This window comes from Pyxicephalus adspersus, chromosome 5, assembly GCF_032062135.1.
Source record: "Pyxicephalus adspersus chromosome 5, UCB_Pads_2.0, whole genome shotgun sequence".
Taxonomy (NCBI): Eukaryota; Metazoa; Chordata; class Amphibia; order Anura; family Pyxicephalidae; genus Pyxicephalus; species Pyxicephalus adspersus.
The window spans coordinates 144,006,146-144,030,928 of record NC_092862.1 but is presented as its reverse complement, the minus strand read 5'-3'; the positions used below and the strand labels follow the sequence as shown (position 1 = coordinate 144,030,928).

The 24,783-nt window shown below is 40.1% G+C and overlaps 1 protein-coding gene and 1 long non-coding RNA gene across 2 annotated transcripts; one reads left to right on the top strand and one right to left on the bottom strand.

Annotated features, from left to right (window-relative positions):
• Positions 1-23,597, top strand: CCDC13 (coiled-coil domain containing 13). Its single transcript, XM_072413003.1, has 15 exons — positions 1-57; positions 1,404-1,624; positions 4,901-5,049; positions 6,089-6,231; positions 8,422-8,511; positions 9,051-9,167; positions 10,122-10,226; positions 10,372-10,530; positions 12,274-12,450; positions 14,276-14,476; positions 16,861-16,997; positions 18,379-18,462; positions 19,658-19,914; positions 21,034-21,136; positions 22,814-23,597. The coding sequence occupies exons 2-15, from the start codon at positions 1,410-1,412 to the stop codon at positions 22,959-22,961; spliced, it is 2,085 nt and encodes a 694-aa protein (XP_072269104.1). The 5' UTR covers positions 1-57; positions 1,404-1,409; the 3' UTR covers positions 22,962-23,597.
• On the bottom strand, positions 18,191-20,640 carry LOC140331738 (uncharacterized). Its single transcript, XR_011920967.1, has 3 exons — positions 20,579-20,640; positions 18,569-18,686; positions 18,191-18,455 (listed from the first exon to the last, which is right to left on the bottom strand). It is a non-coding gene; the product is annotated as an uncharacterized lncRNA (long non-coding RNA).
• Positions 23,598-24,783: the final 1,186 nt, after the last annotated feature.

Here is a 24,783-nt window from a genome sequence, read left to right as displayed (position 1 = left end):
GTTGCCTTGGTGACGCGTGCTGCCGTGAGACCTGGTACCGTAGGAGACTGAGAATTGGTAAGTGACCGAGCCCTGGTGGTGCTGTCACGTGCCGGGGGGACTACCGGGCTCAGCGGAGCAGGGGGGTCCGGGGACGTCTAGAGACAATTCTGTATAATAATAATAATGACACCGGAGGGGCATGGGATGTCTGGGCCCAGCCTGGTGCACCTCATAATACTCATAAGTGGGAGTGTTTACAGTGGGATAATAGGCCTAGATAGGAGTCTGAGGAAAATTATATTATTATTTTCATTTTAACTATTATTATTATTATATCATTAAACATTCAGCATTTATTTATGACAGCAACCATTCTGCGGAAAATATTGCACAGCCAAACTGCTTCAGTGAAGAATTGGAATCAATGCCTGAAGTTTCATTTAAAACCAACACTTCCATAAGCACAAATCCCCCGAATCCCCCATTTCACAGAATGGTTCCTCCCGCTGACCAATAGTGACAATGTTGACAGGTTGAACCATTGCAGGCAATTGGGGGGGGGGCAGAAGACCAACATTCCTGAAGGTTTCCCAGAAGACTTCGATATAGATTCTCATTAAAGCAGGACTAAACCCTAACATATAAAATAACCGCAACCAGGTTGGTATTTTATTACAGAAGGGATAGGTTACGTCCATTCTGCAATAAAAAAAGGCTTACTTACCTGATCGCTTTTTTTCCCCATATAAAGCTTTATTAAACAAAAAAACAAGTGTAAATTTTGTACAACTGTAGCACATATCGATATATATATAAAGATCATAACAACATCCTTACAAATGTTGTTTCACATAACAGTTACAAAAAATATATTTTTTAAACATAATTATAATACTACAAAAAAAGAAAAAAAACATTGCAATACAATTATATTACAGTTATCATAGAAACCCTATACTTCTATACAACAGATATCGTATGTTTAGTGTACAAAATGTTCTGTTGACTAAGTGACCACAATTTTTTAAATGTTCCTTGTGGGCGTCACCATGTTTACTTCTTCTGTGATTGCTGATCTTTGGCTGTTTTGATTGATCAGGCCAGAATGAAGCAACCTCAACCGGTGTGCAGGAGTTCTTGGAGTCCTGGCACACCTAGGGGATGCTGGGAATGAATGAACTCCTGTGTGCAATGTCCCACGCATCCTATTTTGAAATGAAGATAGCAGTTAGGCAGTAAGGATGCAGAAAGAAAATCACTGCAATAAAAAAAAAACAATTTTTCAAAGCCGAACTATAGTTCATTGGTGTTCATTTGCTTGGGCAGTGCTATTCTTAGTAAATTTAACCAGACTGCATTGTAGTAGCACATAGCGAGGGAGGGTTCACCCGAGCTTTAACAAAAGTCATTTTGTCTTCCAGTACACCATGGAATCAGACGACACAATAAATGAAAATCTGCGCCAGCAATTCAAGGCTCTCCAGGAGCAGCAACAGAAACGTCTCCATAGACTGATGGAGAGGAAGAAAGAGAAGCAGAGCGAGCAGGAGCAGAAGCAGAAGAAATCTGACACATTTGGTGTACAGGACCAGCTAGATCTGTTCAAACTGGCCCGAGAGTCCTCCAGTGATTTGGGGAAAAGGTGATCACATCTGAGGATTTCCTGCTTGTAATATGACAAATGTTACGAATAATGTCCTAGGGAATAAATAGGGATGACTGATGACCAGCTTGTCAGCTGCCTAGGAGATTGTCTGTGTAAACCCTACAATTGTACAAATGGGGTAAATATAGGAACCCATATCAGTTTTTTCTTTTTGCTTTCTGCTGGTCGGATTCACTCTCTGGTTGTCCTGGTGAATATTGTCAAAGCAGAAATCCAGAATTTTACACTTATTACCAAAACAGGAGAAGGGAAATCTTACAATGTAAACGTCTGTTTGTATAACAACTCTGTAATCATCTGCTCACGATGCAGACATGCGGTGCATTACCTTGTTGTCTTCTGTGTGCCTGATTAGCTTTGCTTGCAAGCGCTTACACATCCCGAGGAGCTGGGGTTTGGGTAAAGACTTGCAGCCATGGCTATCCAAGGATAAAGAATGCGTGCCACTGCATGATCATTACCACATGCCTTCAGTGGTGCGAGTAGACACTAAAAGGGGAATCTATCTCACTACCTGTTGTGTCTGGAAGATAGAAGTGAGCAGAATCACTCTGACTATGGCTGAAAAAAACACAACAGGTTGCAGTGTCTCCCCGGCCCTTTTTAGCTAGGTGCACCACCCCGCATGTGACCACCTGGCTGTTTTTGGATGGTTACTTACCAGTTGGGTCATAATACATATTTAAAGCTAAATGCTGTGACTAGAAAAGCAGAACATTAATTAGTTTATTTCTTACTATTGGTAGGTTCTTTGTTAGCACATGTGTACTGCAGCACAGCTGACGGGCTGCTTGTGCTGCTTCTTTCCTTCTTAGTTTTCCCTCTGCTGTACAACCATTGTAAGAGACTCATGGTTCTCCCCGGCCCCTTTTAGGTCGGTGCACCACCCGGCATTTTTCAGTAATCACTGGCTGTTTTTGGGTGGTTACTGAACAGTTGGGTCACATTACAGAGGCCACCATCTGCCAACAGCTTCTTTCCACCCGAATTTTTGGGAGAATACTGAGGTTGTAATAGTTGTTTTTTTTTTTTTCTACTGAAAAGTAAAAAAGTTTTCACATTGTCTTTACATGTGACAATTGTAGCGTCTGCATTTATTTTTCTGTGGGGTTCTAGCACCATCTTGTGGATGCTTGGTAAAACTGTCATCAACATTCCTTCCTAGGGGGTTTCGTGTTCTAAAAAATAAAATCTAAACTATACACTGACTGATCCAAACAGGGACTGATTTACTAAAGAAATCTTGGCTGCTCATGTTGTTTTATGAATTGTATCCCTTGCATGGGACATTTCATTTACCTTAGTAAATTAGGTTATGCTGACTTCACCCATCCAATCGCGTGTAAGAAAATACCCTGTTTTTTTATCTTCCTTTTACGGCATTAAGTATTTGTAAATTAAACTATCACCACATTCACCATGCTATATGAATCTTCTTGCACAATGATAATTCAACTTGATAGATGAACAATCTAATTTCCTTTAGTAAATCAATCCATATTATTCAAATACAAGAGGTATGTGTATTCTTCCTTAAATCATGGTGTTCTTTATGTGTTTCCTGTGTGAAGTATTCCAACATAAAACAACTCCTGCCCTTTTTTCTGTTGAGGAGTTTTCTATAAAACCACTATATTTCTATAAAACCACTTCTGCTGGCTCTCCTTGTGCAGGTTCTCTGGTTTTGTATTTGCCCCCTCTCTGTAGGATTTTGCTGGAAGCCTTTAGTGGATGGACCTTCTGGTTCTGACCCTCAGATCTGCTCTATGTTAAACACAATCTCTTTACAAATTTATATTTTTGTTGGCAAAAGTGTTTATTGCAAAAAACATTTGTAAGTCTTTTATGTAATTGAGGAAAAAATTAAAATTATATTTTTGTGCCCAGAGTTGTGACTAGAGGTGATGAATGAGGAGACTTGTCCTCATTTAACCTCTAGTGCCCGGGGATCTCACACTGACAGGAGTCGCACAGCTGTGCTCATGAATGAATGCAGCTGTGGGAATCATTCTGTCATAGGATGAGTCCCACGGCTGAATTCATTCATGAGTACAGCCGTGGGACTCCTGTGTTTTTGGATAGAGAATCTCTATCCAAGAACAGATACTACAGTTCCTCTAGGGCTGCAAGAGCAATCAGGAGAGGAGCTGTCAGCATAGCAGAGCTCTGCTCCCCTGATTGCTCCTACAGTTCTACACAGTCCCGAAAATACCCAAATTTTCCCCCTATTGACTTATTACAATATCAGCCTATTCGATCGAATAGTGAGTTATTCGACCAACACTAAAACAAGTTTATGAAATGTACATTTTTTAATGCAAGTACCCGATTGTGACTTGGTATCAGCCTCAGTATTTTCCCTAGAATTTATTTAAGCTTGGTGGGAAGAATCTGTAGGCTGGTGGCAGCCACTGTATTGTGATCCAACTCATTAGTAACCACCCAAAAACAGCCGGGTGGTTACTACAAATTTCCAGATGGTGCACCTGGCTTATTGGGGCCTGGGCAGAACACCAAGTCGCTTACAGTCCCTGTACAGAGGGAAAACTAAGAAGGAGAGAAGAAGCACAAGGTGCCAGCCAGCTGTGCTGCAGTATACATGTACTAACAAAGAACATACTAATAGGAAGTGATAAACTCATTAGTCTGCTGCTTCTTCAGTCAGAGTTTATCTTTAAATATCCTCAGTGTATTAGGCTTTTCAACTTCATCGTAATATTTTGTAGAGGAAAAACACATCAGCAAGTTATCAAACACAGAGGAAAAATGAGTGACAGTGAAGGGTTCCAAAATCTGAACAGCACCCTACAGCAAAGATGCCATCACTTAGGCTGGGTACACACGCTCAATAATTGTCCTTGGAAAGGGTCTTTCACAATCTTTTCCAACAACAAAGCCTGAATGATGCATGAATGAGTGATGTACATACAGCGCCGCTCTGCTCTAAGAAGGGGGGAAAATGATGGAATGGCACCCTGCTACACTCTCTCTTTACTTTCATTACGATTGTTCGTTGTCTGTGGATCCGCCAACGAAACATCCAATGAGCCAGATTCTCATCCGATATAAGCCCAAAATCAATTATCGGATGAGAATCACCTGACGTGTGTACGTAGCCTTAGTTCTTGCACCCTCGCATCTTTTCAGATTATTTCTCATTTTCTCTTTGCTTTTTGGTCTGGAGTTTCCTTTTCTTATTGCATCTTTTACTATTGCTTGTAATTTATCCGCTGGGTTCTTCCCTTGGGTCAGGCTCCTGGAGGATGAGAATGAGCAGTTGCAGGGACAGCTACGAGAACTGCAAGATGAAAACGGACGATTGCACAAACTTCTGAAAGAGAAAGAATTTGAGATTCGACACCTCAGGAGGAAAGTAGAAGATGACAAGGTGGCCCTGGCTGGTAATCACCAACAATATAAAATTTAAATGAATAATAGTCTATAAAAATACATCCTAATTATAATTGCCTACATGTAAATTGTCTGCAGATAAATACATATGTTAGCACAGTTTAGAAAGCAGTAACTGTGATTTAAAGCCGAACTATACTCATCTCTGTTCCATTGATGTGACTCCCGCAAACTCCTCTGCAGGCATTTTCCAAGTTTGGGATCTTCAACCATCTTGATTGGCTAGGCTGAGGTGATTTAACTTCTGCGTCAGCACAAATGAGTACATTCTTGGCAGATGTTCAGATTGGAAGAGTTGCAGTGTAAAAAGTTTGTTAGTCGGGAGGCAAAAATCTTTTATTGCAGAGGTGACACAATGGGTCTGATTTATTAAAGCTTTCAAAGACTAGAGAAGATAGACTATTGCTGGAGAGCCTGGGTGATGCAGGAAACCTGGAATGGATTTAAAAAAACTGATTTAAACTAGCAAATGTTTTCAATCCTGGATCCAGATCTATTCCAAGTTTGCTGGATCGCCCAGGTCCTCCCATGGTAGTCTATCTTTTTTTAAGGGCTTTAATAAATCAGGCTCTTCTTCAACAGAAAAAAAAAATCCCTGTCCCCAAGTGTTATATTTTTGCTTTAACCCCCATGAGCATTTGACTCTGGTATTGTATCGCGCATAGCAGTCTTATGTCAACAGGGGGACAGAAGTACAACTAAATGAGGTAAACAATGCACAGAAAATTCATGTAGGCTACACACTTTGAAACAGAGCAGTGTTACTTAGTGCTTTGCATTGCCATTGTAAGGTGTTTAGAGTGTCAACACTAGCAACACTGCACACAAATGTACGTGATGTGTACTGTAGTAACGCTTGCATTTTTTTATTGCAGCAGCACACTACTGGGAACAGGGCTTTGCAGACTTTTAAGGAGATAAAACACAAAAATGTGCATTTATTGCAGAGATACTTTGTTAATTTCTATTAGTGTAATATACAGTGTGATGTAATGTACCATAAATAATCCTTTTGTGCCCCTCCCCCAGGGACAACAGGGATAGCAGGAGATGTTGCAGCAACTAAAATTGTGGAATTGTCGAAAAAGAATAGGGAGCTGAGCGCTGAGCTGGAGAGTGAAAAAAGCAAAGTAAAACAGCTGAACAGCAGAGTGAAGGAACTGGAAAGAGAGGTAACAGCATGAATCTCTGCCAATAGAAAAAAAAACATTATTTCACTTATACATTTATTTATGAAAAGCGCTCATATTGGAAGTTAAAGAACAAAACTATTTAAATAGACAGTGTTTTATTGCACAAAAAACATACTGGGGGCTCTATTTATCAAACAGGGAACAGTGTTCGACCTAGGATTTTTTAAAACTGCGTGGGAAGAAATTGTAGACAGGTGAGAGCCCCATTATTGTGACCCAACTCTTCATTAACCACAAAGATGGTTACTGAAAAGTGCTGGGTGTTGCGCCCATCTAAATGGGGCTGAAGGAATCTGACATTCTGGTGGGAATCAATTACTCCTATTGAAACATTGATTCCTAGAAGGGAATGTCCTGGGTTTCTTCTGCAATAAAATATTAATATTTGTCAGTGATCTTCTCTGCAAAGTACACAGAGCTGAATATGTGCAACTCATTCTACAATTCTAGCATATGCTAGGATAAAATAAATACTACACACGCTCAGTTCAATAATCCCAGCACAACCAGTCAGGAAGGCAATAGAGGAGAGATTTCCTCACTTACTGTTTGGTAATATGTGGTCAGTTTGGCAGGAAATGAGGGGTAAATCTTTCTAATGGAAGGTTCCTTCAATTTAGGGGTTCTAACAATCAAACAGCCTTTCCTGGACCATCATGTTAGAAAAGCTCATTGCACACACTACCATGGAGGAGTCCTGCGTTCATATTGTGAGGAAAAGTCAGCTCATCCTAATTCCAGGATCCATTGAGCCTGATTTGTTAAAGCTCTCCAAGGCTGGAGAGGATACACTTTCATCAGTGAACCTGGATGATCCAAAAAACCTGGAATAGATCTAGTCCAGGATTAAAAACATTTGCTAACAAATAGCAATCGACTTTAAGAAATCCATTCTAGGTTTGCTGGCTCACCCAAGTTCACCATTGAAAATGTATCCTCTCCAAGCTTGGAGAGCTTTAATAAATTAGGCCCAATGACAGAATGTTCAGCCAAGGAACCTAATCAGCACATCCTTATTGGTGTGCTAAAATGTTCACCTTTATTAGGACTTCCCAGCAAAACTTTGTAGTAGCCAATAATGCCAATATTGTGTCAGTAAAGTAAATTTGAACCCTATAAGAATATTACCCTTTAAGGTCCAAAAGTTTTAACACATGACCAAGGATGCACTGATTAATTTTGTTGGATGAACCCTGTATTACAAAGTCCTAACATTTCATACAAATATTAAGGAAAAGTTAATGAAACATATGTTTAGAAACTAATGGGCACATGTGCCTCTGCGTGCAGAACACTCACTGGCATCTTGCTATTCTGTATACATCCTGTGAGCCCAGCCTTTTGTTCCCTAGGTGGTGCAAAGGCTGGGTTCACAGTACTCCAGGACTGAGTGGCATTCAGTCGTTATTACATAATGATGTAATTGCTGTTGAAAACAGGAGTGGAAGCTGTAGTGATGTCCTTGGACCAGACAGAATGACCGCTGGAAAAAGGCATGTAGAGGGTTTTTTTTAAACCCACACCAGGGGGAGGAGGTTGCTTAGAGCAGTGGTCCCCAACCTTTCTGACAACAGTACCAGGTAACATAGATTAATTTTGCCATGTCCCGGTATATGTACAACTTACACTATTCTCAGTAGCTCCCCCTCGGGTCAGCACAATAGCTGATAATAGCAGAGTAGTGTAAGAGAGCTGGTGTGCTGTCAGGTGGCAGAGTTGCTGGGAATGGCAGAGAAGTGTAAGCCTTACGTACATTGTTCTGCCATTCTCAGCAGCTCCTGTGTAAGCAGTGTGAGGAAAGCCGCCGCTCTCCCCCTGGTTGCGCTCTTTCTGTCACACTGCTACTAGTTTTAGAGCAGTGTAAGGAGAGCTACTGCTGCCAGCAGTCCGCTTTCTGTCATTTGTGGCCCCCAACTCGCCAGCCATGGACCAGCGCTGATCTTCGCCCCAGGGGTTAGGGACCGCTGTCTTAAAGGACTAGGGAGACAGAGGCACAGTTCATAAGCAGCAACAAGTTATGGTTGGAGCTGGGTTTAAAAATGAATTTTCTAAATTATACAATCTCCATGGTCATATATAACATACATACATGGCTAATCCCAGGCACTTGACGACACTGTCACATCAATTATAATTGATTTGTTTCAGTAATATTGATTTATTTTACAGCTACATACAACAATGACAAAGCTTCCACAACTACCTGAGAAGGACTCCAGAAATGGGCTAAATGTCATCCGGTCCATGGAGGTAACTCCGGTAAGCTGTTCCTGAGATCTAACCGTGACACAGGAGGAACAGAACATATACACAATGGAATCTATAATGCAAAAAAAGCACTGCACACTTATAAAGCAAGCAATAAAAGTGAATGAAGGAAATAAAAAGTTGGCCATTGGACCCATTAAAGTCATATGTTTGGCCTCCATTCCAATCACAGAGTCTTTTTCTCAGCTCTGTGACGTATCTTGAACTCCTGTATTCTGTGAATGGATTGTAAAATTCTGACCACAGTTTGGAGTGATATTGTGGCATATAGAAGAGAGTAGATAGAAGCAGAAAATAGCCCAAAAGACAAACATTATTGGAATGTCAAAATGTTAAATGCAATAATTAAGACCTGTTAACAATTACCCAACACACTGGAGGGATACATTACCTCTGTAACCTTATTACCTTTATAACCTAATTGTTTTTTATTCACATCACCGCATAGCAGAATGAGCTTGTGTGTGTCTAGCTGTAACAAGTGTCCATGTGAAATACCATCTGTCAGAACATTCTCAATTTTTCCTCAGGCAGAAAGTTCGGAGATAAAAGCGTTACAAGAGAAGCTGGCTGCTGCTAATCTAAAGCTCACTGAATATCGCAACCAAATCCAGTCTACAAAACAAGAGCTGAAAATAGCTCACAAGGTAAATGACAATGTAACACCATTATGTGGTGTAATCAATGTAACATACTAATAAATTTATTAATAATTCAGCAAAAACCTACATTTTTAGTTAGTTACGGGCCTGGGCTTCCACAAAGTGTTTTGTCAAGTCTATGTTGATTGTTTTTGGATTATCATTGTAGCCTTGCATCCTAAACAATTTAAATCCACCCTCCAGTCTTTCTATCAGACTCAGAAACACAAGAACTGGTGGTGGAGCGGGATGCAAAACTATAGTGGTGGGCATGGAAATGTTATGCACATTTCACCCACTCCTCCAAACTGACATCTACCCAAGATGGCCTTATATTATTATAATCAATTACTTATATGGTACAAGACTTCTGACGTTCATTATATTATTAGGAATCTTCTGTGGTGCTGATTCCACGTCCTGAATCTTACTTGGTTCCCAGGATGATTTGATTATCTTACTTGATATCTAGAGTGGTATAATTTGTATTACCAGATAAAAAGGCTTATGTTCCAGGCCCCATCTGATGTCCTAACCATTCTGCTGAGCCTTATCTGGTATCCAGATCACTGTACTAAACTTTGTTACTCACACCAGTGTGATGAGCTTTGTCTGGTGCCCAAGTATATGTGCTAAGCTATACTTGGTGCCCGGGCCAGCTTGCTGATCTTTATTTAACACCCAAAGCAATATGCAAAGTTGTGTCTAGTGGCCAGGGTAATGTAATAAGTCTTATACAGTACCTAAGCCAGTGTACTGAGCATTATTTGGTGCCCGGAATAATGTACTGTACTTTATCTTTATCAAGATATATATGTTAAGCCTTATCTGGTATACAGACAAGTGTGCAGGGCTTTGTTTCTGTACTAAGACTTGTGGTGCAAAGTCTGATATGTAGAATCTCTTTTTTAGCTCACTGTAACATGTCAAACGATTTCTAACATTCAGTGGTATTTTCAGGTTTTGGTCAATGAAGTTGGAGAAGATGTGAATATTCCTCAACTCATTTCTTCATCAGGAAGTTGGCGTGGGCGGGCACAGCAGATTCTAGCTCTGCAGGGCAGGGTGAGTCTAAAAGTTGTGGACTGGAATTTTCTTTTAGCACTAATTGAGTGTAGTTATTGTTCATATGGGGGTGCCATATGAGTTCCCCTACTATATGACCTTTGGTGACATGGAATCACTGTGATATTGTTTTTACTCTGTGCAGGTCCGGGAGTTGGAAATCCAACTGGGCCAGATAAAGAGTCCCATATCAGAGCTTAGTCTGGAGGAAGAGATGTTGGGTACATCCAGGAGGGTGCCGGCTCAAGAGAAGAACTTGTTTCGCCTGAGATCACTAGAAAAAGAGAGGAAAGAGACACTTGAGGTAAAATATAACCAGCATATACTTCAATTGGAATTATTGTCTGACATAACATACAATAAGAACCTCCCATGTCCTTACTGCACCTACAGTAGGTACCTTCCTGTCATTGTCCCAAAGTAATGCCAACTGTGTAAAATCCTATTCAACAGAAAAGCTAAAAAAAAGTTTTATGCTGTCTTTATGAGGGCATTAGGTGTCTAAGACCTTTTCTCCACACTTCAGTTATAAAGATTAAACACAGGCTGTGTTTGTTGTTCCTGTTTTACTTCCAGAGCTGTGGAGTTCTGACATCTATGACATGCTATACCTAACCATGAAAGAATGATCATATGACTTTACAGCCATATATTTCACTTTTACTACTCTTTTACTCTACTACTTTTACCAGTCAAAGTTTAAACTTTAAACTTAAAATTGATAGAGGAAAATAGCACTGCATGTAGGATTTGCTGAACAGGTGGCGGCTCATCACAATTACTTAAACTGGTCTGAAAAGTACTCTGATTATGAGAAATTCTATTTACTATTTTTACCTGTATATTACTCCTTATGGAGACTGGATGTGAAAATGCAGTTGTATGATGAGGAGACAAGCGCTGCCTATACTTCATGCCTGGACACCTGTAACCCTATACTCACAGCTAATAGAACTTACTGCCAGTCTTCATGTTCTGGGAAGCTCCATCCATTGATATTGCTCAAATCTATAACAGTTTCCATCCCACACAGAACACTGTGGTGCTGAATGACAATAATGTCTTTTTATTCTGAGCTTGTCTCTATCAAAGTGTTAGAGGAAAATCTTTTTACTCTACAAGTAAAACACAACAAATGTAGCTCAGGTAACAAGGTTTCCACTCATCTAGCACCTCCTCTATTATTACTCTAGACCAGGAGTGCCAAAAAATCTATTCCAATTGACTATCATTAAGACTTTAGGGGGTTCAGACTATGGCTGTTGTGAATAAACAATGCCCCAGGTATTTATTTACCTAGTGCCTGGAGTAAATGAGAGGATAAAAAATGCCCCGTTGTTGTCAGTGAGAAAATTGTTCACTACACTGGTATCAGTGCGAGCAGTAGTGCATTGTTGTTTGTGTCAGTGGGAGTAATAGTGTCACATGTGTTAGTCATATGTGTGTCACTGAAAGGAATAATGCTCCCTTGGTATCAGGGAGGGGAACAGTACCCCATTGTTGGTGTAAGTGGGAGAAATATTGCCCCATTGGTTCTGGCGAGGAACGTAGTGCCCCATTTTTGGTGTCGGTGATAGGAATATTGCCTCCTTGGTGTCAGCGAGACGGATATTGTGATATTGCTGGTATCAGGGGGAGGAACAGTGCCCCATTGTTTGTGTCAGTAAAAAGGAATAATGTCACATCATTACTGTCAGTGATAGAAATAATGACCCATCACTTTTATCAGTAGGATAAATTGCTCCCCATTGTTGATGTCAGTGGGAGGAATCATTGCCTCAAGTGAGAGGAAGAGTGGCCAGAATTTGGTGTCACTTGGAGCATTAGTGCCCCATCATTGATGCCAGTGGTAGAACAGTGACCCATTGTTGGCACCAGAGGGAGGAATAGTGTTTCGGTATAGGTGTCAGTGAAAGCAGTAGTACCCCATGGTTAGTGTCAATGGAAGTATTAATGCCCCAACATTGAAGATTTCATAGTATAGTCCTGTTAATATATGTTTTATTGCCATATTGTTTTCATGCAGTCTTGTGTCTTATAATCTTAGAAAGTGACAGGGGAACATGATGCTCTGAAGAAGGAACATGAAGATCTGAAAAAGAAGTTTGAGGCTTCCAAAGCCAGAAACAAATCTCTGTCCAATGACTTGAAGACCCTGAAGATGCAGATGACGACGCTGCTGGAAAAAGGGAAGCACGACGATGAGCTCATAGACGCCTTGCTGGTACATCATTTTGTGAATTTTTTTAAGGGAAGGGATTGTGATTTCTGAGAGTTTTCAGCTGTGAATGAAATCATGATGATATACTCAGTTCAATGTTTGTACATTTTTACAGGCTTGTTTTTTGTATATTATGTGTAACAATACAAGTACATGGGTGCAGCCATATTTGTTCATTACATACAGTACTCTAAATACTACTTTCATGCTACTCATAGAGTAATGGTATTAGTCAGCTGATCTAAAAACAGTGCTCAATAGGCCTGAGTTATTAAAGCTTTCCAAGACTGAAGAGGATACACTTTTATCAGTGAAACTGGGTGATCCAGCAAACCTGGAATGGATTTCTTAAAAGTCATTTGCTCTTAGCAAATGTTTTCAGTTCTGGACCAGATCCATACCCAGCTTCACTGAGGAAAGTGTATGTACTTCTCCAGTCTTGGAGAGCTTTAATAAATCAGGCCCATTGTGTTAGCTGCTCTGAACAATAGAAGTATTACATTCTTTATATGCTGGGGTTGGTGGACACATTCACATTTTTTTACCAGCCCACAATTTCTCTTTATTATTTGATGTCACTTTCACATTATTAACAAGCATTTCCTTATTTATTTTGTTATTGTTGAAAATAGAGCTAAAAGGATGTCAAATTAGTGAGGGGTTTGTAAACAAGTTCAACCACTTTTGTGATTTGTACACCAGTCAGCACAGCCGGGAGAGTGAATTATTAATATTCAGTTGCAGCACTGTACAAAGTCCATACATTTAAAGTGTAACTATGGACAAGGTAATAGGTATGGACAGGCGACAAAACTATAATATATGGAGAACTCAACAGAACAAGAACCATGAATTTTTTTTATTTTGCTAAACTTACATTACATTAAAGCGGAACTAAACTCAAAATAAAAAAATCACACTTACCTTTAAACCCGCAAATTCGTCGGGAGGTTTCTTTGTTTGGGTCCCAGTATCGTCTTCAGCCGTACTCTGACATCTTCCCGTTTCTTCTGGGTCCTTCCTACGTCACCCAATCTCGCACTGCGCAGGGTTGACCTTGTGATGTAGATGGGGAAAAAGATTGCCGATTTTACTGTGCATGCGTGAGATAGGCAAATTTTTTTTCTTCCATTAAAGAAAGGGCTCTTTCTGCCGCCACAATCAAGACAGAAAAGGGGAGGTGCTACACACTTTTTTTTTAATAAAAGGTGTTGCGCTAAAAAAACCAAAAACAAATTGTTATTTAAAATAAAAGGGTTGTCTGCCATTTTATGTAAAATAAAAAGTTTGGGTTTAGGTCCACTTTAAGTCCGCCCTCCAGTCCCCCAGGCACACACAGTTGTACAGGCTTCTCTCATTAACCGAAGTCACTTCCTCTGATTTCACTGCACACTGAGAGCTTCTCATAATGTGCATTAGATGCAGCAGCAAATCAGATAAAACTTGCCTGGCTGGTTATCCAACCCACAATAACTATTCATGAATATTATTGACTGAATTACAGTTCTCTTAATCAGGAAGGCTGAAATGTTTTTATTCAATTGCTTCACAAGTAGAATCTTCACTACATCTTTAACAGCTGCAGAGTTAAGTTTTTAATCACACAGGGAGAGCATTGTTTCAGTCATTTGTAAATATGCCCCCCCCCCCTTCCATGTTCATATATAATTACACTATACACTATGAAAAGATTGCATAGGATTGTCAGCAAGCTGATCATTTTACAAATATTGTACATGTAATGAAATGACTATACATTCCCTCAAAAACTTTAGCTGTTCATTAAAAGGATTGTAGCTTTTGATAACACATGGAATTATTTCTTTAGGTGCAGCAGAAGAACATGCAGGAGATCATGACCAACCTGAGCAAGCAGGAACACAAGCACAAAGACTTGCAGCAATCCCTCCTCCTGAACAATGAGAACCAAAAGCAGAACTCACTGGTCACTCAGCTGAAACAAATGGTGACAGAGAGGGAGGCCAAGGTGAAGGAGCTGGAGGAGGAAATCCAGCAACTGACCACCAAGGTAAAACTGTGAACCTTACAGGTCCGCATGAATAAATTCCTGACAATTCATAATATACAGCAACAGATTTGTCATGAAAGCGCCAACTTTCATTATTTAAAAGCTGTTCCTGAACTGCAGTCCGTGACTTTAGTTAAGCTGAAATAAAATTATCAATTTGCTGCATGTAAGAGGAAGCCTTTCCTTAGTCTCCTATCCTTCTCAGTGATCAGACTGCAACATTGGGATTGACTTACTAAAGAAGTTTTAGCTGTCCACATGGTAAAAGCAAAATATCCTCTTGCAAAGGATAATTAACTAAGCTTAGTAAATGAGATGAAGCTTTGCTGACTTCAACTATCCAATAATGTGCAAGGAAAAATCCTGTTTTTTTTATTTTCTTGCAAATGATTTGCTATTCTTCAAAGTGAACTGTCACTATAATCATTAGCTAGGTGAATTGCAAGTAATTATTTGATTTATTAAGTGAACAGCCTAAATTACTTTAGTAAATCCGCCCTAATGAAGCTAATAAAAAAACTTCTCAACATCAGTATATCATTATTGATCAATGTCTTGGCAACTATCTGCCAATAGAAAGACTTTTTGCTATTTACTATAACTACATAGCTCTCCACAGTATAGTAAATATTTGGCAGCAGTTCTGTCTCTGTTAGTTGCTGGTTGTCAGGTGAGGAAATTATCCTAACAACTAGCAACCAAAAGAAGCCATTTTCTAATATTCATTATTACAATTGGCAGAGGTGTGCAAAATGTGGGGAGTGCTCCCTATGGCTATGTCAAGTATTATAATTAGCATAACGTGTCTGCCAACCAACCCTTAATCCTAAACCTCATATGAAATTTAGTCATAGATTCAAAAATATTGCCAATGACACTATTACAGTGCCTATGTACAATGTGCATAGTTACAGCTTCCTCCAAAACAGAATACAGATATGACTTGGATGGTGCGCCACTTACTGGTAAAATTTGGTTTTGTCACAAAACAGAAATATAGTTATCCCTAATGGGAATAGTTGTATTGGTATGCTTAATATGGTTCATGAAACAATACAATCAAAAATTACATAAATATGAAATGAATAACAGGTTACTTTACATGAAAGGAGTATAAAACTGTGCATAAGACTGCATTTGACAGGTAAGTTCAAAATATCCCAAAGTCAAATAAATACCATAGTATAGATAAATAAAAGTCCTTCAGGAGAGGTGATTTAGATGGTCGTCTTCTTTACACTGTGATATTATATAGAGAAGAATACTTAACTTGTTGCGGCACAGAGGAAGATAACCCACATTGCTGCTCAAATATAAGTGAAAGAGGAAAAGGCAGATATGGGAGGATCCCTTTCCACCATCCTATATAGATACCATGTTGTATGCTCAAAGCATTTCTTGAATTGTTCATGGTGCTTTCATGGTGGGATTTAATGCGGATTTAGTTTTCCCATGTCACGAAAAACAATTGTGTCCTCTGATCTTTTGTAGGAATAGTTGTATTTAAGTTAAAGTCACACATGTATTTCAGAGAGAAGTAGGATGAAGTCTCTAGAGACAGTTGTGGGGGTCTATCTGTGATATTACATGGAGGGATCTTGGATCAGTCATCTTTTTAAAAAACATTTAAAGGATCAGTACACCCAGAAGTGATAATAAAGTTCTATAATAAGTGTGGTGGATTTACCAATTGGCCTTCTGGAGACTCTCACTGCCATAGTGCCCGGCTTTGTTTATGCCCACCCTGGGTTTGGGGTGATGCCATCCACAGTAGCTAACACCTCTCCTATTGTTGCTTTCACCATACTAAAAACACTTACTGTTTTCTGCTATGGTATATTCACATCACTGGAGACTTAACTGATGCCTCAGAAATGTGAATATAAGACAGCCTGGTATAATGAACAAAGTGTAAGAGATCATATGTGCTCCCATGTGTGCCCCCGCCTACTCATAACAGGATCCTTTCAGGTGATTGGTGTATGTGAGTATGTGCTTGCAAACCAATCAGAATATGAAATGATACTTGGAGATTGTTACTGAGAAAATACAATCTCCGGGTTCTCTGCTGTAACTACTTCTGTGAAGTTCTGATGATGTCACTTAAGCCTTACAAATTTTTATTTATTTTAAATAAAATCCATTCCTGTTTTATCCTTATTAACACTCAGTTAACCCTAATAAACCCTAACTGACTTTATCTTCGCCCTGCTTTAATAATTCATAAATGATACTAAACAGCAAAAAAAAGAACGATTTTAGGATACCCAATGTCTGTAAAAATGAAATGTTTCCAATTTTGATTGACTTCATAAAAATAATAAAGTGGTTTATGTACCAGTAAAAAGTTTTATAAATTACCTAAATTAGTGTTTTGCGTCCAGAGCTCCCCTAAAAGGTTGTCCAGTATGAAAATTTTAGAAGCAGAAGGGTCACAAGATGATGTCAGGATGGATAGCCAGCGTTCAGTGAGGTCACTTTCCGACAGCAGAGACCACATGAGCTCAGCAGGCTCTGCAAGGTAACTTTTTACTATTACTTTTTTTTTTGTTTCAGCTCACATCACTTGTTTTATTATCTTTTCTGCTTACATTGTGTATGTATCTGAGTATGATCCACTTAATGTAAATACATTGTTTTAATTAATATTTTATACATTATATATTCTGTACATTTATTATTTATAAGAGCAGTTTTACTCGGTCGTTCTATAGAAATGTTGTATTTCTGACCTGGAAAATACCTGTGCCTGTCGCCTTTTATTATAATGGCCACCTGCAGGCAAAATTACTTCGCCCCATCCCTTCATCTCACCAACACCTTACATCCTAAGAAAACCTCAAAAAACAAAATTGGTTTTATTTACCATCACATGACATCAGTGGGTTATTCCTGTGCGCAGGTTGCTTTTAGTCTTTATTAAGAGAGACTGACAGGATGACAAGAGCCCAATTAGGTGACAGGGACAGAACATTGTCACCCTGTAAAATGGAAATGCCGGCATCTTTATGGCAGAATCACCAAGGACTAATTTAATGAAGGCTGAACATTTTAAAAATAATAAAAATTACTTTTAAAGAGACTCCATCACAGATTCATTTTTAACTAATATTTCTAAAACTATGTGTTTATTTAACATACTTTAGGCATTCATTTAAAGCAGAACTAAAGTTTCACTTTTTAAATATGGGGTCAGACATGGCTTTATTGAAATAAGGGACAGGCAATGTCCCTTCGTACCTGCACATCCTGGCTTCACCCTGTGGCTGGTGAAAACTAATGAACTCCGACACCTATGTTATTTCATTTTGGCGAATTAAGGAAGACCATGGCGCCACCACAGGGGAGTATAAAATAGGTTCAGTTCTGCTTTACTTGTAAAAGTCTCACATGTGTGGACATCCAACAACCCTCAGTTGGCTGATGTGATGTCACAGCTCCAGAAGACTCGGAGATGTCACAAAAGTGATATTCTTTTTTATTCCCCTCCACTCCTCCGCTGGCAGCTACATAAATAGGTGAAGGACAGAAAAGCTGGGTGAGTACAGAAGGTAGGGCTATGAAGTAGCAAATGGGAGGGAACTTTGATAGGGAACTGAACCATCATGATTCGGTTACATTGCAGAGAAAGTGCAACATTTCAAGAGAATAAAAAAAAAAAAGTATTTAAAAACTTTTATTGATAAAAAAGCATTTGTTGAATAGTTTGTACCTGACAGAGTTTCCAACCCTTCTCTGATTCATGCTAAACAAAAAAAAGTTTGAGTTTAGAGTTCAGCTTTAAGGTTTATATTTGGTTGTCCCCCTTTTTTAATGACTGTAAACTAGGACAGATTCTGCTGATTCTGCTTGAGACAACTCTGATATTTTTATCACACCTCTTATTGTATCTCTGGAACCAGGACACATTCCAAACTGGGACACGAGCTGGTAGAATCTGTAGCCACTCCACCTCCTGTCATCAATATGGCTTCCTCCCCTGGAAGGTGAGATATGAACACATCAAATCCAGTCAATGCCGTGAATGCTTTGCGCTGTTGTGTTCATGAGATGAGTAAAGTGTATCTAAAATTAAAATGTATTTCAGCTCACCAGTTTCTAGTTTAAGATGACTGCATTGGTTTTCTTCTTTGGAATTGTTTTCCTGGTGATGTTGCCAATCACACAATTTCTTGTCATAGTGATACCACTCACTCATTGTTCTGTATCTCTAGAAGAACAACAATAATAAATAAAATCCTAATAATATGCTGTACAGGAGATAGCTATTTAAAGTATTGAAGGGGAAGGAGGGGTGGCACACATCAGTAGGTCTGCAGTTAGGAGGCCCCTGCGATGCACATACCAATAGCAGCAAAATAAATCTTTCTATTAGGGCTAAATCCCCTACCACACGGACATGCAAAGCTCTAGCAATTTAAGATAATGTCAGAGCTTGGTGTTATTCTCTGCCCCAACCAATTCATACTGGCATAGGAAAATGCAGAAGATAGAAACAAACTGGCAAGCCCCGTCACTTTCAGAAGTCGGACTGACCTAAGATTTGTCTGAGACACATAGGACTGGGAGGCTGCTGCAGGTATGTGCACCTCTAGGTACAGTTCAAACCTGCAGGAGTTTTTCCTCCCCGCCAGTGAGAGAGTGAATAATTATATATTTTTTAAGGACATATACACCTTTTTTTATGATACAATTTTAAATAAATGTATTTTTTATTAAATATTGCATTTGTATTGGACACATACACTATTAAAAAGATGATATTATAGAAAAAAAAATTCAGCCTGAAGGTGGAAGTGTTCTTCTGCAGATTTCATATTTTAATTTTTATCATTGGAGGCTCCAACCTGCATGAGATCTTTATGGTAGACAGACATGATCACATAATTTGGATCTGATTGGTTCCTGGTCAGTCATCAATGAGGCCTGTGCTAGCTGCTGGGGCAGGGCATTTATTACCGTAATGCCGGCATAGTGTATTCTACTGGAATTTGTTAAACAGATTGTGCCAAAGGGGTTAAAGTGGCTTTAAAAAAATAAAATGTGAAAGGAAGCAAAACACGCAAATGAAATAAATACAGGCAATACATACATGTGTGTAATGAACTGTACATAGTGTAATGACATGTAGATGTCAGGTTCGGAATGTAAGTTCTAAGTTTTCTGCCTTTTATGTGACAGCTCAGAGCTTCGGACGCAGAACGCAGAGTACAGAGCGCTGTGCCAGGCCGCCGAGGTGGAAAGGGACCGGCTGATAGAGCTAGTGTCAGTTCTGCAGAGAAGGGTGGAGGAGAGCAATATGAAGGTCCTGGAAGCTGAAAAGAAGCTTCAGGAAGAGAGACGGCGCTCTGTTCATCTAGAGCAGCAGCTGGAGAAGATGAAGATGGAAACCGAGAAGCTTGCCGCCACGCAAAAGATGTCTGCTCGCGGCAAAGCCGGTATGATAGGCCCTGAGATTGGTTATTGGTGGCAAGAGGCCATTATTTCTTTTCTACTTTTCAGTGTTCCCAGAGTAGGACTTTCAAGTACTAAAATCTTCTAAAAAGTAGACAATTGATTTTAGAATCAGTCAGTGGCCCTGATTTATTAAAGTTCTCCAAAGCTGAAGAGGATTCACTTTTATCAGTAAAGCTGAAAAAGCTGATCCAGCAAACCTGGAATGGATTTCTTAAAAAATCAGGTTTGCTGAATCACCTAGATTCACTGATGAAAGTGTAAGTGTGCTGGATAGCTTTGGAGAGCTTTCATAAATCAGGCTTAGTGAATTTATATATTGGCTGTCACTTAAGCTTCTTCTATGAAGTGAAAGAACTAAGTGTATACAAGCCTGACCCTTACACCTTTACAACTTATTGTCCAACCATAAATCTTTCACACTGGCTGCACAGATCCAAGCACTGAAAGCTTGCTTTGCTTTTTCCTAATTTCTAAAGCAGACCTTCCACTAAAATCGGGGGTCCACTTAGATTGTCCCATTCTCCCTCTAGTAGGGGGTGTGGGTCTGGAAAATATAGGCAGGCTTCCCAAAGAATAAGACTGTTCACATAATGCTTAAAGAGACTTAAAGTGGAACTAAAGTAAAAACACAAAAATCACACTTACCTTTAATCCCGAAGATCCATTTATCCATTAGGAGGTTTCTTCATTTGGGTCCCATGTTGTCCCATTATCTGCCTTCGGCCGGGAGCAGGCAAAGCCTCCCGGGATGCGTGATGTAGGTATCCCAGGAGGCCCTGCGCTCCTATTCTGTCTTTCCGGGGTTGTCTTTAAAAAGACTCCATTACTTTCTGGATAGGTAAATATAACACTTTGCTCGCCTGTTATGTGAGCTAGGTATAGTCTCAATGGATGGATTGCCTGGGTTCTCATAGCATTGCTAAATGTTATTGATCTCTCATATCTGCATGTGACCAGCTTTAGGGAATCTGCGGAGTTTTTTATACCTAACAGGTTCACTTTAAGGAACAAACTGAGCTGTGTGTGGCCTCGCTAATTGTGTTTCCATTATAAATGCACTGAAGGCTCCCTGTGAATTACAGCCAATATTCTCTCTACAGGACAGTCGCTCAGCAACTCCCGACTCTTCCTGAATGTCAATGAAATCTCTGACTTATCCTCTAGCGTTCCGCTGGAGATGAAGTTTGAGGAACTCAACACAAAGTAAGTCTTTAGATTCAGTGTTCCTGCAGACCATGATGATTAATGCAATGTAACTATTGTATAATATTTTTTTATATTTATCATGTTAGTACTATTTGTATATATTTTTTCTTAGTTATGTACATATCAAATCATTCCTAAAAACCATTTTAGGAATGGTTTTGGGTCTGGGCTTCTATCACATTTGTCAGGTTGTTCTTAAAGGGACCCTGACACTACAGGGTCAAAATAAATGAATACAATATCTGGTCTTTGCAGTGCTGGGTGCCAGGCTCGAATCTCAGCCAGGACCCTATCTGCATGGAGTTTGCAGGTTCCCTCCATGTTTGCGTGGGTTTCCACCGGTACTCCGGTTTCCCCCCACATCCCAAAAACATGCAGTTAGGTTAATTGGCTTACCCTCAAAAAATGACCTTAGACTGTATAAATGACAGATATCTATGGTAGGGACATTAGATTATGAGCTCCTTTGAGGGACAGCTAGTGACATGACTAGGGACTCTGTAAAGCGCTGCGTGATATGTTGGTGCTATTTAAATACTATGTAATATTAATAAAAATAATAATAAAGCAACAGATAATATACTTTTATGGTACTGTTATGCATTGAAATGCTGCTGTTTCACCTCCCTCTTTGCCCGCTGCATGTGTAACTGATGGGGGTTATCCACTGATAGCAACCAGGTCATGTAGAAGCATATAGGAGGGTGTGTGGGAACTCCTCAGTCATGAAAGCTCACACACCAGGGGTTATCAGGTGACACCTAGACAATCACAGGCAGTGTGGGTAGTGGAATTTCAGCATGAAGGAGGAGAATGAGCCCATACTAGGGCTGAGATGCAGAGTCAGCACCTCTTCTATAATATTAGAGCATTTCACAAGTAGTGATTGCACTGGTGAATGTGTCAGGTTGTGGCCCTCAGATATAGAAGTGCAGGTGACAGTGACCATAGGCAAAGAAAGCAATCCATTTCGGATCAAAGGACAGACCAAAGGTAGGCAGCAAACAATTGTAGAAGTAAAAATCTGGTGCCAGAGAAGAGCCTGAAGTGGAGGACTGGTGAGTGGGGCTGCATGTATTCCAGAGGTTTAATACCTGCTCCCATGCTGCCTGCACTGACCCCTCCAGCTCAGACGTCACTAGAGGAGGTACAAGCTGGCTTTGGGAAAGGAGGAGCAGAATGCACTTTTATTCAATTTGTGGTTTGTCCACGCAGGGAAAAACAACAGGTTCCCTTTAATGTGTGTTCCTTCGGGACCACATATTTACTTTTACTCTCCCTATGGTTCCCTTGCACTGGTTCAGTCTATGGGCATTGCTAGGCAGGCTGTATTTGCATGCAGAGCACACCAGTAACTCCTACATTCAGGGCCTCCATGATTAAAATAACTGAAATCCAATAGATGAAAGGGACAGTCAGGCTGGGGAGGAAGGGGCAGGATGATGTCGGACGTCCTCCAGCCAGGAAATGAGGTGGGCAGATTTAATTAAGCAGGAGGGCAATTTGGAATATGCAAATACTTATCCATTGTCTACGTACTTTCCATCTTGGTCACAGCTCTTAATTCTGCTGCAGAGAAGGTAAAATTGTGCAATGATGAGTTTAGCGAGCTGTGGATGTTGCCACACTGCCTACTGCTGTTGCTCTCGTTTCAATATCACCTCCGTATTTCAGGCTGGAGATAAAAGCAGATGAAAATGAAGCTCTGAAATCAGCTCTTAAGAGCGCCTTGAAAACGAAGGAGGACGACCTGAAACTCTACAATGAGATGATAGTCCAGGTGAAGCAGATCTTCCTACAAGCTTTGCGCCAGCACAAGTAGGTATGCGGCGCCCTCTACTGTCTCCACAGAGAGCTACATCGGGCATATGAGATTTCCGCTTGGTTGGGGCTGGCCACAGGATGATTATGTGGGCATTTAGAAGGTTATTATCATAGAAGAAGCACATTGCTTGTACCTTGATAATTCCAGATACCTTAATCAGTATCATCAGCCCAACAGAAGCCGTCCAACTACATCTCGCTACAAACCACAAAAAACAGTAATTTGATTGGATGAAAAGCGCACCAATGCAAAGATCAAGCTTGCCAGCTGACTTAAAGTGAATGGCACTTTAAAGTAACATCCTCCTGCAGATGGAGAATTCGTCGTCACATACCTGCAGCAAACTCAGCCCATTCTGCTTGTAACTGCCCTTTGTTCACCGAACAGCTGACAGCAGCCCCAGGAGAGAAGACATGTTGTCACAGAATCCTGAAGATCTTGTTTGTAATGTAAAGAAAGAATTATATTATGCCTGAGGTCAGCCTGAGGTGACATTGTGATGACACACAGGACAATATATATATATATATAAAGTAATGAAACGCAGGAGATAAATGTTTTATTTTATTATTATGTTATTATTATTTTCCATTGTGAAAAGTTGTAAAATAAAATGCAAGTTTTCAAAACTCAGATTTGCTTGTCGTTGTTCATAGAGATCATCTCTGTGGTGCAGTTTGGGAATCATTCTACCAATCACAGGCTGGGGGAGGGACAAGACCTGTAGACCTGTAGACTGGGTGGACAGAATACAAATTCTTGACAGGTTAAACATTTTTCTTTTACATTTAGTAGTATGATTGGAGTTCAGAATTAATTCTTGTCCATCATGCAAGTAACAAGACCAATTAAAAAGCTGCTGTTTGACCCCCCCCCCCCCTTTCCGCATTATGCTATTGGCTACTAAGTGTAATTGCCAGCCTTGCTGACCAATAGGGCAAGGTAGTGAATTAGAGAGGCATGGGTGAGGACATTACACTCCATATCGGAGCTTTGAGGGTGTTCTTGGTAAAATAAAAGGAGGGACCTGCTATAAGGACTATATTGTAGTCACAACTGATCTACAATAAAGGGAACCTGTCCTAGCAGAAATCCAGAGGATGTCATTGCTGACCTGAAAATGTTAGCTGCTGGCTCTTTGCAGCATCAATACTCACACTGAACTAGTACATGCTTGCTGTGGGCCCCGCTGATCTTCTTATGTGTTCATATGTGTCAGGGACTTAAATGTAGGGCAGTATGCAACCCTTATATTTCATGATAGTTACCAGTACTACATAAGCTGTGCTCAGAATTAGCAGGAAGAATGCAATGGACTAGAGATCGGGTCACCAGTATTCCCTTCAGTCTCCATGCAGCTGACCTATTTCCCCGTTACTAACTTACCATACCTTGGTCTGCACTGTGTTACTGTGTGGAGGCAGCCAACTTTTAAAGTAGCAGGGCTTTGCTTTTTGTTAGAGCTTCCCCTTTTTAACTGCAGATCTGATGACTGCTAGCGTCATGATGAAAATCCAGCACAGAAATAAAGAGAATGGATGGAGCAAAAGCAGAAAGCAGGGAGATTCTTGCATTGCTGGTCTTCAGGTGCAGTTTCCCCTCCAGCAAGGAAAACAACGATCAGCACAGCAGTAACAACGCCAAACCTCACTCCAAATCTAATAAGACAGTCGTTCCTGATCATTGCAGAAGCTGCAGTGCCTTAGATGATCCCACACTGATGATATACAGCTATGAGGCCACAGAACAGGAGTGCCTGAGCACAGGAAGCCAGCTTTTAGAAGAATAGATTCTGCATGGCCACAATTATCATTTCTAA

Coding starts and splice junctions, on each gene's coding strand:
- CCDC13 (XM_072413003.1), top strand. CDS start 1,410: ATGGAATCAGACGACACAATAAATGAAAATCTGCGCCAGCAATTCAAG. Junction 18,463..19,657: donor ATGGCTTCCTCCCCTGGAAG/GTGAGATATGAA, acceptor TTTATGTGACAG/CTCAGAGCTTCGGACGCAGA. Junction 19,915..21,033: donor GTCTGCTCGCGGCAAAGCCG/GTATGATAGGCC, acceptor TTCTCTCTACAG/GACAGTCGCTCAGCAACTCC.